Source organism: Psittacula echo, assembly GCF_963264785.1.
Source record: "Psittacula echo genome assembly, chromosome: 6".
Taxonomy (NCBI): domain Eukaryota; kingdom Metazoa; phylum Chordata; class Aves; order Psittaciformes; family Psittacidae; genus Psittacula; species Psittacula echo.
The window spans coordinates 71,394,725-71,410,825 of record NC_137743.1 but is presented as its reverse complement, the minus strand read 5'-3'; the positions used below and the strand labels follow the sequence as shown (position 1 = coordinate 71,410,825).

Here is a 16,101-nt window from a genome sequence, read left to right as displayed (position 1 = left end):
TTAAAACTGGATTGAACAGTTTTTCTCTGTGATCATCTTTTGTAACATCTCTAATTAGCTCAATTCTGTAACACTGATGTATTTCAGACTAAGATTCGTCTTTACCTGAAGAATAGCGTTTAGGAAGTTTGCTTTTAAATCTACAAAATGAAAACTGGTGCTTTCTGAAACCTACGTAACAAATTGCTATGTAGCCCATGACTTGACCAAATCAAGCTGTATGACATGCCATAAGTTTTTTGTGTATCTCTTGCTGTCAATCTGTTCCCGTGTCTCTCTGGATGTTCTGTAGCACATCTGTAGGAGTTACGCTTCTGTAGTGCCTCATCGCTCACAAATTGTTGCCCATGTTGTTTTTCCTCCCAAGTATGTAAATTTTCATTCTGAACCAGATCCTGGGTTTAACAGTGTGACTGTACCAAGGAAGGCATGTGTATCTTAGCTCCACATAAGGGGTCTGGAGGACATGTTTGGGGAAGAGAATAGAGGCTTGTTTAACAAAAGATTAATTTCCTTTGAGGTGATAACGGAAAACCTGTGGAGAACATTAAGTCTTTATCTTGGTCCCTGAAATCTGTTGAATGAATGAGGATCTGATAGCTATAATGATGACTCATCTTCCAGGGAGGAATTTCTTTGTTGGGTAAAAACTGTGCATTATCACTGAAGTGATCTGGACAGTGTCCAAGATTTAAACTGTCTCATGGGATGTATTGCTGGCATTTTCTGTGGCCTGTTTAAGCATTTCTGTTTACAGATGTGTAGAGTCAACTATTTGTGGCACAGGGAGACTGCACTTCCTGTGGGTTGAATGGTGTTGCTTAACTGTGGTCAGCTAAATTCCTTGGACAAGATTTGAATTTTTGTAAAATCAATGGTCTTTGCCAACAATAGCTGGCAATGAATGCATATGCAAGGCTAGCATGAATTAATTTCTGATGCTGTATTAAATATTGTGGACTCTGGGTTTTGTTTTTTTCCTGCATGGTTCTGACAAAAGTGAACTGCAAGAATGGCTTTGTAATTATTCATTCCAGCTTTCATGCTAACTCTTCTGAGCAGGATAATAAACTGTAAATGTATGCAATTTTTATAAAGCTTATGGACAAATATGTGCTTTGACTTCAGAATGCTTTTTCATAACCTTAGTAGCTGACACCAGGTTTATTAGACACTGATACAATTTGAGTATCAAACTTATATATGTATAATTTCTTTTTTTCAGATGGAGCAATTATCAGATGAAGAACTTGACCATGGTGCAGAAGAAGATAGTGATAAGGAAGATCAGGATCTGGACAAGATGTTTGGGGCCTGGCTGGGGGAACTGGACAAACTCACACAGGTTAGGGAGGTTTCAGTCATCTCACAGAATAATTCTGAGTATTGCGTGTTTATTTTCAATTGGATGATAACTACTTAGCACTGCTACTTGCAGCCAAGTAGACTGTAGCATGTGGCCAGCTCAGTACTCTTCAAATGTTTCTGAACTGGCTTGTTTTCCCCATCTCAAAGTTATTAAATTCGTTTTTCAAAATCTGCTAGTTTGACCTTTCCCAAAGGGTATGATTCCTTCTGGCAACTATGGAATCGGTATTTGTCCTCATGTATATAATGAAACACTGACTTAAGCTGGCTAGAGTTAGGCTGTATCTCCAAACATATGGTTGGACATTGTCTAGCTATGACAGGCAGTATTTATTTGTTGCACCTGAAGAGCAGTAGGGAGCAAGAGATTGTGAATGTTGTCACTGATGACATGGTAAGGTGCCCTGATACACGCTAGAAGACTCACCATTATTCCAGAGTACCCTTCCTGCAGCTGATAGGACATTTCCTTTTGGCACTTCTTTCTAGGGCTTTTTCTTTTCTTCATAAGCAGATCTTGCATTTTGCATAGGATCCCAGACTCCCAGGGTGATAGACCATTTCTCTGTGACTGCTATGTTTTTTTCAGCCCTGTGAGCTGGCCCTCCTGAATAAGGTATTTAATCCCCTCCCTCTTTGTCTTAAGTAAAGGTATGATACCTCAAGTTTCATAACATAAAGCTAGAGAAGAGGTAGCTTTTCTCATCTTCATCTTACCCCGAGACTGAAGGAACATTGAGCTAATCCATGTGACAAGATTTTAAATTCAGACTTACCTCTGATATCTTCTGGTTAAATTTCTGCTTGCAGGATCTAAATGTAGACAGCACTCTAGGGGAAAATGATTTTATGATAATTCCCCCCCCCGAACTTGTGCATGTAGGAAAATAATCCTGTCTTTTGAGATGAATGGAAGACAGTGAAATAAATCTGTGTATCTATAGGAACTCTCGGGGTTTTTTAACTTCCTGTGAAGGATTTCTAATGGTAATTGGGAGGCATTTTAGAAGCATGGGCTCTGTAAATTATCCCAAATGAGGTCTTCACAGAAGAGCACAATGGGTAATCGGTCTTAGTTTTTTTGTTCTCTGCTTCCTTTTTTCAAGTATGAGCAGCCTAGAAATATAAGCATACTTTACTTGGGGCTTACAGCTACACTATTGACATACAGGCTGATGTCTCAATGGTGATGTCTCAATTTGCAATGATGATCCATGCAAAGTTATTAAAACCTACTAACAGATAGTTAAAGGGATGACCCACTTTATTTTGTTTTTCACTTTCCTATTACTGTACAACACAGTTTGCAAGGTAGCCTGACAGTTGCCCTTCTTTTGTGACCACTGAGAAATGACACTTCCCCAAAGCTTTGAATGACCTCATATGATTTTGTATAATAAACAAGTTAATGCAGTTAGTTGTCTCAGTTCATTTGATGAAAAGTGATTGTGTCCTGATGCAGCTGTCCCAATAAAGCCCAAATAAAAGGGGTGATTAGAGCTAATGAGCTCCAAAGTGCATTCTCCTGCATCTCATCATTTGTTTTTATTTATCAACTGGATGCTAAGAGAAGTAGGAGGAAGGGATTTTTTTTTGCTCCCGAGTTCCTTGAACTTTAACTTCCTTTTTAGATTTCCTAAATGTTTATTTGTGGGGGGGATTGAAAGTAAGGCCCAGATTTCTCCCCAGATGCAAGTTCTTAAAAAATTTGTAGTTGTTAAGATGCACATGAATTCACGTTGCCCTCTTTGACTGTTGGGTCTAATAAAAGCATTATAAAATGTAGTCACAAAATTTGCAGTGCAAGAGCAGTGTTTGGCACTGATGCAGAGTGCATTAGCATTTATCCAGCACTAGTTATCCTACTCTGTGGTGCAGGTTAAAGAAAGGAAATCTTGCCTTGCTTCTCATGATCGTGCAGACCTAAGCTTTTGGTGGTGTTCCAGTTTTTAGCATTTCTCCAAACTGGTAGTGAGCATCATAATGTGTTACAGAGAATGTACCCTGATAATAATGAGAGCATTTCATGTGTGTCTCCAAGGATGTGAAATACTGAATTTAATAATTAAGTTAAAACACTTTTTAGATGCTTTTAACCGGAATGTATTTGCTTTACAGGATGCATGTTGTGGTATTCTATGGGTTCAGTCTGAAGGAAAGAGCCATAATTTGCCTATTCTGTCTCCAGTTTCACTGCTGCCTCTAGGGTTGTAGAGAGATGTATTATTTTTATTTTTTTTCAGTTTTCTTCTGTCGGACAATATGTAAGCTCTATGAAAAGTACCAGAGATGAGGTTTTTTTCTACTTGATGGAAGACAAGGCTGCATCACTGGCTTCTCCTTACTAAGTGATGGTTGACTTCCCAAAAAAGTGATTTATTTTTTTGTTTTGAAATTCAAACGAAACTGAGGAGAGAAGGGAGTTCAGCAAAAATAAATAGTGGGGAAAAAATAGTGCGTTTGATTTTTAACAAAAAGCTTAGTGAGAAACCTTGTTCTGTTGGAGCTAAAAAGACAGGCATAAAAAGACATTCTTTCAGACAAGCATACTTTCAGGAAAGCTTTATCAGAACAACTATTGCTTAAATTCAAACCCTTTGCAGGCCTGTTGAGCCTCAGCAACAGCAAGAGCTAGGTTCCTCATGTAACCTTGTCACTTCAAGGGCACCAGTTACAGACCCTGTCATCTTGGGTCACCAGTGATAGTGCCCTACTGCTTGCTACTTAAAAAATACTGGTATTTATTATAATATTATGCTCACATTAGCCTTCAAAACATAACAACTTAATGTATTAGGTAGAATTATGTCTCCCCCTCCTAATATTAGTTTTTCTTCAAAAAAATAAATAAATTGCCCTGCATAAACTGACTGGGGTTTGCTTTCATAATTTAGTGTTTTTCACAGGAAAGACTTAATGAGAAAAATGTCTGAGTTTAGCTAAGTTTAAGTCCCTTTTAGTAAAAAACAGTTCTTCATGGGATGCTTTTGTGTGCTTATGCCACGATTATGCTCATAAGCTAATGATGCATTTCTTAGAGAGGATGCCACAGTTTTGAATGTGTTTACATGCTTGTGCAATTCGCTGCAGATTTGTTGTTACAGGTAAGCCAGCTGTCTGTTTCAGAGTGAGCTGGTATGTAGCACCACTTAAAAATGCATTTGGAACATGCTTCCATTCTTTTGATTCTAAAAGAAAGAAAAACCAAATGAAACAGAATGTGTTTAACCTTTTTATTCCATTGAATATCTGAAGCTAAATCTCTGATGTGTATTTCAGTGTTTGAAATCTAAAGCCTGAACAAGAGTTGGTTTTTGGTTTTTTGGTTTTTTGTGGTGGTTGTTTTTGTGGGTTTTTTGTTGGTTTTTTGTTTGTTTTTGTTTTGTGTTTTTCGGGTTTTGTTGTTGTTGTGTTTTGGTTTGGTTTTTTTAACATGCCAGGAGTTTTTGCAAAGCTTCTCTTAGAGAAAGTTACTTTTATCTTAAATGTTTGCTTGCCCAGTTCCCTATCAAAACTATGTCCTGCCTGGTTTTTTGTCTTTTTCAGAGTTTGGATACAGACAAGCCTGTGGCACCAGTGAAGAGATCACCCCTCCGTCAGGAAACCAATCTTGCCAACTTCTCATATCGCTTCTCCATGTACAATTTGAATGGTTTGTTGAATTATTTACTCTTTCAAATATTAGTTTAGGGGAAAAACCCCAACCTATTCCAGCTATAAATGAGAGCATTGTAAAATATAAGCACATTTAAATATACTTCTAGCTGAAGTGAGAATGTTTGCTGAAGGCACTGCTTTCTGATGGTACAGAATTTTTAGTATCTTAAACCAGTTTCTTTTATAGAACCTAGTATCTGAGAATTGTAGCCTAGTTTTTATACAGAAATACATATTCTAGGATCTGGGCTCATGAAAGAATGAATTGATGTATAACTGTTAAATGGGAAAAAAAACCCATCTTGCTTCATGGGACAGGATGCAGGAATATAGCTACAGAATGTTTTCGCAGTAAAAAAAAAAAAAAAAAAAAAAGAAGTTTTTCCTCGTCTTAAAATAGCTTCCCCTGGTTATAATACAGGAAGCTGCAATTTAAAGGCTTGAGTAGTTGCATAGTATTTTGTGGGTTTGTGTTTTTTTGTTTTCTGTGGTTTGGGTTTTTTTAAGCAGTGTCACACACCTTGCATTGCTTTAGCAGAAAATGTTTAGCACAACACCTACACTTCTTTTAAGAAGTTGAGGCATGATATTATACAAATGTACTTTTAGATTCTGTTCACAGGACAGCAGTTTAAACTTTTCAGGTGTAATCTGAACAGTCATAGATTTCTTCTGTCAGCAAATATATTTAACCAAAACAGTTTGTTGGTTTGTTTTTGAGTTTTTAGTTGCTCTTAGAACAGTCGGGATTAGTAGTGCAAATAAATTTCTGCTTAGCAGTAAGCAGAGATTTTTGCAGTACAGATGGGAAAAGAAAATACAGCTTCCATTGTTCCCTTAATCTAACTGTTAAATTTGATAACACAAGGTGAAGCATTTCACAGATCAATGAAGTGACTGCATGTACTGAAATCTTGTTTGTTGCAGAAGCCCTGAATCAGGGGGAAACTGTGGATCTAGATGCCCTCATGGCTGATCTCTGTTCCATAGAGCAGGAGCTCAGCAGTATTGGGTCTTATTCAGCAAACAATGCTGCAGTGAAACGCCTTGCCACAGAATCCAAGGCTCAGAAACCACCTGCTAGCCGAACTTTTACTAAGCACAGCAGCATGAAAGGATTATCCTCATCTGGTAAGGTGACTAAACCATCACATGCCAATGTATCTTTGGATGACATCACTGCACAGTTAGAGAAGGCCTCTTTGAGCATGGATGAGGCAGCCCAACAGTCTGTTGCAGAAGACAACAAACCAGTAGTTATTGCTCAGCACAGAAGGACAGCATCTGCTGGCACAGTGAGTGATGCTGAGGTGCGCTCAATCAGTAACTCCTCCCGTTCCAGCATAACCTCTGCAGCTTCCAGCATGGATTCCTTGGATATTGATAAAGTGACAAGACCTCAGGAACTGGACTTGACATCACAAGGGCAACCAATCACTGAGGTAGAGTGACACTGATTCAAGATTTTGGCTTGGTTTGGTTTTGTTTGTTTGTTTTTCTTTAAACTCATCCATCCATTATCCCTCCCCATGCTGACACTCCTAGCTAAATATCTTCAGTGCAGTAGGGTTGATTAAAGATTAAGGCTGGTTTGTTGGGGTTTTTTTTCATGGACCTCATATGCTGTGGCTTCTTCTTTCTCTGGTTTTGTTCCTGTGTGCAAGAATCTTTTTAAATAAAGATTCTTTTTTCTAATGGCTTTAAATCTCTTCCTTCTCTTATGCCAGTCATGAATTTTAATGTTTTATAGTTAATGAGTTTATCCTATGTAAATCTCATATATTGCTTTTAGTTTAAATCTGAGGAGCACACAGCTGTGGAACAAAGAAAGTATAACTGACAAGACTACATTCCTTTTATAGTACACTTAATACACGTGAAGCAACTTAGTGCCTATCTGGAGCTATGCTATACCAGTAATTTGCTGCTACTTAATATTCTTGTTTGATGTATGACAGGGAGAGCTGTTTGAAGCCATGCACAACACAAAAACAACTGGGCTGAGATACAGCAAGAACAGATGTTCATTTGGTATTTTGGTACCTCGGCGTTGCTTAATCAGAGGGGAAGCCTTTCAGTAAAACCACAGGCAGTTTGGGAACATTGAAAGTGATGGTGACTTCTGTAAGGAAATGAGAAAAACGTTGTGGTGAATTTACAGAACTTAAACTAGAAGATGACGTAGAAATACTCTCCGAAACAGAAATCTGGCCTGTTCTAAAGTCAGTTGTACTAATATCTGTTTTCTCTTTTATGGGAGAAAACTGGAACAAGCTGAGTTTATTCTAATCAATAATTAACACTAAAATTTGAATGAGCTGTGCTGAAAGCATACCGCTACCCATCGCAGCAAAAGTTCATTTGATATAAAGAGTGAATGATGCAGGCTTGTCAGTGTAATGATCAACTCCACAAGGTCACATTTAGATGTAAATCTTTATTTGAAGTGGTGAGAAATGAGTAAGTGACAGTTTAAGTAAAATGTCCCTTTGTAGAAAAAATTAGTGTTCAGTATTTATTTTAAATTATTTTAAATAAATTAAATTATTAAAGATTGTTATTTTATTGAAGATTTGTATTGAGTGAAGCAAACCAGAGGTAGATAGAAATATATTCTTTTCTCTTAGGAAAGTTAAAATGCAAACCTTTGCATCACTGCTGTAGGCCTAAGTGTTGCAACCAGCGTATGACAATCATTGATTATATTGTTGCTTGTCAATCATCTTCTTTCTGTAGTATGACAAGGCTTATTTTGGTGTGGGGTTTTGTTGTTTGTTTTTGGGGTTGTTTTTTTTCCTGCTATTCATGCTGATACCTCTTTTCGTTTGTTTTGGAATTTTCATGTAGGAAGTTAGGCAATACTGCATTTTTGTCTCTCAGGCTAAAAAGATTCTTTACTTGAAGTAATTGCTTCTGTAACTTGCATAGTACAAGAAAAACTTAAATTTTGCATTTCTTAATTTTTGAAAAACGCAGAATGTTGTCTGCAGTTGATTTTGCAGGCCTCCCTCTAGATCTTAGCCCCTTACTTCAGGAATGATATGCTGAGGCATCAGTAAGTTTGCCCTTCTTGTCTTTTGTCTCTCCAATTCTTCATGTGGCATGAGTAATCAACAAACCACCTGTTGCTATTCTAAATAACTTGATGTTGGTGAATCAAGAGACAGAGGTCAAGAAATTGCTTTGTCTTCACAGGAAGCTAATTTGTATTGCTGCAAGTGTTGCAGTTGCTTTCTGTGCTCTTAGTCACTGACTGCAAGGCTCAAAATCACCCCAAAAGCTTTTCTCACAAAGACATGCAAGCACTGACTTTGTAAACCTGGTGATTGCTTCCCATAAGAATGTGGCTATTGTTTCTCTGCCCAGATAAGTTGATAAGAATGATTCTTTTGAAGGAGGTAACCAGAAAGTGTTGGTAATTTGAGAGGCAAATTCTGCTCTCAAGCAGAAACCTCTACACTCAGTAACAGTGCTGCTTTGTTTTTGCTCTATCTATTCTTTTTCAGTAGCCTGAAGAAGGTGTTAAACTCTGAGAAATTTTCCCCAAGTTTACAGAATTGATGTTCAACTATTCAGTATTAAAACTGTTATGGGATGGGACTTTTTCAGAAAAGAGGAAAAAAATCACATTTTTTGAGTTTGTGACAAACTCTGTGGTGGTGGTTTTGAAATTAACTTCACCTTATAAATGGACAGAAACCCAAGGATTCCCTGGTAGAATCACTGGATACAAACAAAGGAGTTTATTTCCTTTTTCATTCATTTAGTGCCTTAAAACTACTGTTCAGAGGTTTGCTAATCTTCATGGCTAGGTTGTAAACTGAACCAGCTTTTCCTAGTATGGCTGAATTTCACCCTTCCACCCACACAGTTGACTCAGTGGTGCTGTTTCTAATAGAGGACATTCCTCTGAAGAAGCAGACTTTGAAGATTAAAACCAAGAATTTTTTTTATGCAGAAAGTGGCTGTGGCCATAGCAGACCTGTTGTTAAGATTTGTTATTCTCACATAGTGCTTCAAGTTAACTCTTTTCTTTTGCCTGTCTTTCTTGAGACTGTAGTTAAACTGACCTTTAAAATTTTTCTTTGCTGCTATGGCTCTTGCAAAAGAGGTCAGTGATTTGGCAGCTCTGCCCTTTTGACTGACCCTTTCCATCCTCTCCAGGTAGTATATGTACTTTAAAAAGTCATCCCTCCTTCTGCAGCTTAAAGTTATGCTCTTCCTCTTGTGATTTGTAGTAAAACAGTAAAATTTAAGACCATTTTGATAGGGGGAAATGCTTGTCTGAAAAAGAATATTAAGCTTTGCAGTTATTAATTTCAGTATTCTATCTTAGAGAAACAATTCTACTATGTATTGAAGAGCTTCCTGACCTGGAAATGTAAGAAAATCCTGTAAAAGAACTGCCTTGCAATGACGTTATGTATAGTTTAGTATACCTTCTGAGTGATAATAGTGACAAATGTCATGAAAAGAGGCTGAATTTCTACAGTCAGCTGAAATGGGAGGGTATGACTTCCCTTTCTTCTCATCCTTCCTTCCCTAAAGCTCTCATTTACGTTGTCTTATCTCTTACCCTGCCCCAGCTTTGGTACTTAGAGTAATTCAACACACCAAAACATACCATTTTTATTTTGGGGCTCATTCTATGTCATTTGGGTGAATTGCCAAGGCTCAGAGGAGTCTAGTGTGTGCTGATGTGCAGTAGGATTGTAGCCAAGAACTGAAGGCTGGAAGGGACAGCAGGAATGCACTCATTGGTAATAATGGATTATTCAAATCTTTTTGCCTGGGCAGTTGGACAGGCACCTTAGTGTCATGGTCCTCGTCTTTCTTCTAGCACTCTGTGCTGCAGGAACTTCTGGACTGAAGATACATCAGCGTCATGACAGATGGTAACACTGTTACCTATAGTCTTACTGGCTTTGTAGTCTCAGGGTCTTGTCTTGGTGGTATTAAGTACTTGTATTATATGTACTGGTATTAAGTCTTGTCTGCATTAATGTTCTTCAGTCTCCTCTAAGCACTGCTGAATAAGAGAAGCTGTTTCCACCCCACCCCAGGCCCCTGTAATTTTTGCTAAATTGAAATTTGTCTTTCATGGAAATATTTTCCAAATCCTTGCTTAAACAGTGTTCTGCCTTAAATTTGTAGGTTATGTTTTGCCTTCTGTGCTTTTAGTTGTGTAGCGAGTGGCATACATTTAAATCTTGGTTTCTGTCTGTGGAATACTTTACTTGAATCTAGATTGAATGAGTGATGTAATAGCATGACTTAAAGATAAGGGAAGTGACAGCTATATGACTAATTTGTCCCCTCCACCCACCCATCTTATTTTTTAACTTCCTCCTTCAGTCCCTCTGCCACCAAGAAAATGTCTCTATTTTCAGCAAGCTTTTCTAGACCAACAGCAGAAGAAAGTAGTGGAGAGAGAACAGTGCGCTGAGGCGATCATGCTCATGTTGCTAGTTATGTCTGACCGGTGAAAGGATCCATTTATGGACAGTCACTGTTACTGTCCTGCCTCTACTCACTGAAGAGGTTGCAGAGAAGTTTGAAGTCTGCCATCTGCACAGTACTGCATTTCCTCCCTCCCAGTATGATGGAGTTCTCTGTAATCCAGTTTGCACAGCTGAGAGATTCTGATTTCCATATGAAGACAAAGCATAATTTGGCAGTTGGTAATGCCTCTTCCCCTCTTCTCCTCCCTCCCCCTTGCCCAGCTTTTACTTAAGTTCATTGTAATTTTAGGCTGGATATATAAGAGGTGAAAGTCATGACAGGGGACTGCAAGCGCATTAGAACTACAGGTTCTTTGCTTACACTTGGCAGAGGTGGAGGTAGTAGATAGTAAATGTTAACTTTTCTTTTGGGGAAAACAAAGGAGCTTTGGAGGCATGACATAAAAATAGTTGTAATGTATGCTGAACACATATAGAGGAATACGTATTGGCTAATATCTCCAGTGGGATAAAGTAGGGCATAAGGAATGACAAAGTTTGTGTTTCATAGCAATTTTGCCTTGTTTCTTGTATGGACATGTTGTCACTAAAATCGTACTTGCTACGCAGTGTCATAACACGGAAGCTTTTCTACCCATTAACGATCATTGTAGGTCATGTTTCATCTGTGATTACTAAATGTTATGTTGTATGAAAATGCATTTAAATTTCTCTATGCAGAGAAATCAACCTGTAATGTATATATATGGTCTTTGGTAGGCAACAGTGTCTTAAAATAGAATTGGATTGCTGAACCTCACATAGTATTTGTAGGTGATTTAAAGGACAGTTGTGGGCTATTTTAGCTCCTGGAGGAATAGAGCGTTATTGGCTCTTGTATTTTGGGAGCTTAAGGTTTGAGTAGTTTTCCTTATGTTCCATGCTTTGTGTGGTTAGCAGATGCGAAGGATGTTAGTCTCAGATTTGGGACAGTAGCCACAGATATGCAACAAACAAGACATAACAGATGCTAGTTTTCTATTTCTTCTAAAGACTCTTAAAAAATTCAATTAATTTCATTTTCTGCCAGTTCTATTATATCCATAGTTTTGTACACAAAGTGTATTCTGGAGTGTTTCCAGTTATCCTTCTCCTAAGTTGAAAATAGTCAATGGAAAGACTTAATTTGAAACAATTAGACCATCTCTTCCTCTATTTCTTTTTTTCTGATTATTAGTCACTAAATATTTTTTAATAAGTCAACAGTAAAGGAAAATTGTGCATATCTTGAAGCACTTTGGCTTTCAGTTTTCTTGGCATAAGAAGTGTGAGCCATCCAGTTTTCAAATGTTCTTGAAATAAATGTGAAATGACTCTTCACTTGCCAGATTTTTGGAGGCTTTCAAAACATCCTCTGAGCTAAACATATCAGTTCATAAAATATAAACAATACTTATGTATTTCGGTAATCAAATATGCTTGGCATTCATCATGAAGTTTATGCATGACAGTAAAACAGTTTTCATCGTATGCTGCACTAGAACCCTAAGATTACCAATACACTCTTCCCACTGCTGGCAAAACTGACACCTAATTTTCTTTATTCTTCCTCAACATTATACTTATGGAATCTGCAAAGCAAATGATAGAAAGGAAGGGTTTGGGTTTTTTTTGTTTGTTTGTTTATTTATTTGGGTTTTTTTCATCTGGTAAGAATTTTGAATTGGACTCCAAGAGAGACATTCTAAAAGTTTAAATCACTGCACATGCATTGCATAGTAGGCTTTAAAAATTGGTTTGTACAGATTTAAAATAAGTGGAAGGAAAATGAGAACCTAAACATTATCCATGTATTGGTAAATCTTGTTTCTCCAGTCAGCGTATCTAACTTATTTCATAGGCATGAATTTAAAATTTACCCTATGATTTTTTTTTTTTCCCCCATGTAAGAGGTCACTAACTAAGATATAGCAGGAACCATAAAACATGTAAGAATGTATTTATCTTCTGAGATTGCCTGTCCGCTTTTCCTCACACTGATGAATAAGCTCAAAAATTTCCTCCCCGGAAGGAGCAGGAAAATGGGCAGTGTGATACATGTCTTGTTTGACACAGCTGCCTGGCAAAGCTTGCTATCAACTCAAAAAACAAAGTTATACTATACTTTGTTACCTTATGTATGAACACTAAAGGCATTGTCTATACGTAAATGCAGTTCTTTCTGGCTGTTCTTTAGTGTTGGAGTCTTCTCCAGTAGACGAGCAACTGAATGAGTCAAATTCTGCTATTCAAAATGTATTTATCTGCAGTTAAAACTGCTTCTTCAGAAACTTTCCTGGTAGCCCCTTGTGTGTGGCAGTAGTGTTTTGCTAGATTGTCTCTAGCAAAGCAGTACTGTATCAGTTAGAGTTTGCCTGTGGTGTGCTGCCTTTATTGCATTGTGTTCCTCTAGAGATACAAACGCTTGATGGTTTCTGTTCTTCAGCTGTTCTGACTTTTTAAGATGAAGGTGCACAGGTTCATCAGCCTTCACCTTTCAGTTGCAGTAAACTTTTGTCTACTACAAGAAAAGAATGTAAGTTGGTGGTAGTCAGCTGAGCTGGTACCCTCTTAAAATTGTTAGACTTCTCTCTGTGTTTGTACATGTGCTGTTATGATTAGTAATGCTAACAGTAGAACAGCTGCTGTTGCTGATGGAAGCTGTCTGCAGTCCAGTGACCTTTTTTATCCTTTTTAGTTTCCCCTCCTACCGCTTTGCATGCATTGATTAGAGGAGTCACTATCACAGACTTTGACAGTTGTAGAAGACAGTTTGAATTGGGTGCTGAGTATAAATAACCACACTTTAAATCTTGCTTGTATTTAATAGGATTTATTGCGGAAAAAATATATCATTGATACAGACAAGCTAAGAAAATGGTTGCTCAGAGGTTGGAACTCTTACTGGATTCATCTGAAAGAGACAAAATACCTTAGATCAATGACCAAGCAAAGCTAGGCAGCATATCTGTCAGAAGAAGCAGTCTTGGACCAAGCCATTAGGCCTGAGTTGAGAAATGAGAATTCTTGCCTTATGATGTTACCAAATTTTGTCAGAAGCACTGCAGGGAGTTGTATGCTTTGATTGCAGTTTCCAGTGAAGATATCACTCTGCAAGTTGTGATTGATTAATGGAGCTTTTAAAATAACCAATTTCTTTGTCGATAGACCAGTCCACTTGAAACCAAGACAATAAAACCCTTTTTCTGTATCATTTAATTAGACTAGGGAAGAGAAATACTACATCTGTAGGAAATTAGCAGCAGTTTACTTGTTTGTCCTTACCTCAGGTTGCCAAAAATGTAATTTGTAACAGATGACAATTAAGAACACAGCAGCTGATTATGGAACATTAAACACTTAAAAGGAGAAAAGAATTTATGCAGCTTTCTTGCTGTTGCATACACTTCTAACTTAGAGGATGAAAACTTAGGTTTATCAGGTTTCTAAAGGATTTTAAACCCAAAAAATGGGACTTTATGTTCTGGATAAACAGCTGAAAACTGTCCTTTTAGCTGTATCTGTTTTGTGCATGCTGGTTAGTGTTTTGTCTGTGACAGTATAATAAAACGTGTCTGCAAATGCAAAGAGAAGTCTTCATTTTTAGTTAACCAGATTTACAGCCTTGGTTACAGTTGCCTGTGTTTGACATTTAGTAGTCTCATGTCTGTAAAAGTTCAAGATTTTAGACCAGTCACATCAGTGATTTGCTTTATGAATGCAAGTTTGCATTTTTTTCATATGCCTTACCTGCTTTTAACCAAAAAGATAGGTTTGTGACTTTTAACTCCCCAGCTCTGTATATCCATTCTTTTCTGGTGGTTGATCTTTGGATCATTTGATGTCTACAGTAATTTTTTAGAACTGATTAATAGTTTAGAAGTCAGCAGACTAAGCAAATGTTCCTTAATACAGGTACTGCTTGGTGTAACAGGCAGCAGGTTCAAACAAAACCAATTAAAGCTATGTATACTTTTATCCCTTAGGTATCTTAGCTACTTTGATGCTTTGTTTTCTGTGCCGCAGGTAGAGCCCTTCACAGAATGAAGTATCTGATATTCTTTCTCAAACTAATGCAGTTACACATGAAGTTTGGTGGGTTTGGTTTTTTTTTCCTTCTTTCGGTCTTCTACTTGATGCGTCTCTTTGGATGGATCAGACAGCCATTTTATGTGAAATTATACTCCATTTTAGTTAATTTTTCATGGTGTTTTTTTTTTTCTTTTGGGAAAATTCCGCTGCTTGAAACCTCTTCCCTGTTCATACTAATTTAGCCATGCTAGTGCTGAATTGGGCAGTCTTGCCCATTTTGTGTTGGCACTAGTGTTTGTGCAGCTGCCTAGTGATTTGGATTAGCTTGTGGTCTCCCTGAAAAATAATCCTCCTGAAGTAGTTGTTCACTGTTCCACTGGACTGCATGGTCACTGCTGTCGACACAAAAAATATGTGAGAGAACAAGGTTGGGGGAAGGTCAGGACTACCTTTTTCTTGTGGCAGCCTTAGTCTTAAGTCTCTTAAAACCAGTACTGAAACTAAACTTGAACTGAAATGGTCTCTAGCTTTTACAATACTTTGTGTCCTGCTGCGTCCCAAGACTTGTGTTCAACAGAGAAGCATCATCACAACTTGACCTGGCAAGTACATGGGCTTGAACAGTGGACTAGAGAATAGTGCACATCATGCACACAGTGCAGCAGTTCCTTAATTTGAAGTGTCCACAGACATGTTTCTTAAACTGCAGTGAATTTCACTACGTTTAGACTGTAGCTGTCAGAACTGGCATGAAGTTTTAAGTGTCCCTAGAAGTTAAGGAATACTTCCTGTAAAAATACATTTATTTTTTTTTAATCATGATTGTTTGGGGATTTTTTGTTGGGTGTTTTTAAGTTGCAAAATTGAACACTTAGCGTTAGGAAATTCCAGTTGCCTGCAGAGTTGCACAGGTTCCAGGAGGAGGGTTGACCACTTGGGAGCATAGAGTTACAGCTCCAGATTCTCACTTCCCGTGTCTAGCTCCAATATGCACTGCAGCAGCCAGGCATTGCCGTTTCAAGAAGGCTGCTGTACTGTCCTAACATGGACCCAAACATTCTCAAACTTATCCAGTCTTTCTGTTGAAGGTTAGTTGTGTGCGGTCCAGTTGAAGGGCTTTGTGAGACAATGCAGCACTGAGTTTTTGTAATTGTGATGCTCCAGTCTTCACTGAGACGTTATGGACTACAGTTTTAATTCTAAAGGCTTATGCTCAGACGAATTTGGCTAACTCCCCATGGGAGAGTGCAAAGCAAGTCTACTGCCCCTGCCAGTAGTCTATTTAATGGTCAGGCATGCAGAGGTTTTTAAAAATGTATATATTTTAAAGGAGATACACCTTCTTTTCCTCTCTTGGAAATACTTTGTCTAACGTAACTGACTAGTAATAATCCTGTAACAGTTAACTCATCATGGAAAACTTCTGTCTTATAAAAATTTTGCTAAACTGTAACCACTAAGCAGCTGAAAACACAGCTTGTATGTGGAGGTGTTGGGCAGCTCCATTATCTAATGCTGCTGCTTCAGGGTCTATTTTCTTTTTCTGAGGTTTTGATAAGAATAA

The 16,101-nt window shown here is 37.8% G+C and overlaps 1 protein-coding gene across 1 annotated transcript in view; it reads left to right on the top strand.

The window, feature by feature from the left end:
- Positions 1-1,225: 1,225 nt before the first annotated feature.
- The window catches only part of RAPH1 (Ras association (RalGDS/AF-6) and pleckstrin homology domains 1), a gene marked incomplete at both ends in the record, with an annotated part of 52,867 nt that continues 37,991 nt past the window's right edge, over positions 1,226-16,101 (top strand). The window contains 3 exon segments of the mRNA XM_080621518.1: positions 1,226-1,345; positions 4,915-5,020; positions 5,953-6,472. Of these exon segments, the coding sequence (XP_080477644.1) occupies positions 1,226-1,345; positions 4,915-5,020; positions 5,953-6,472 (746 nt within the window).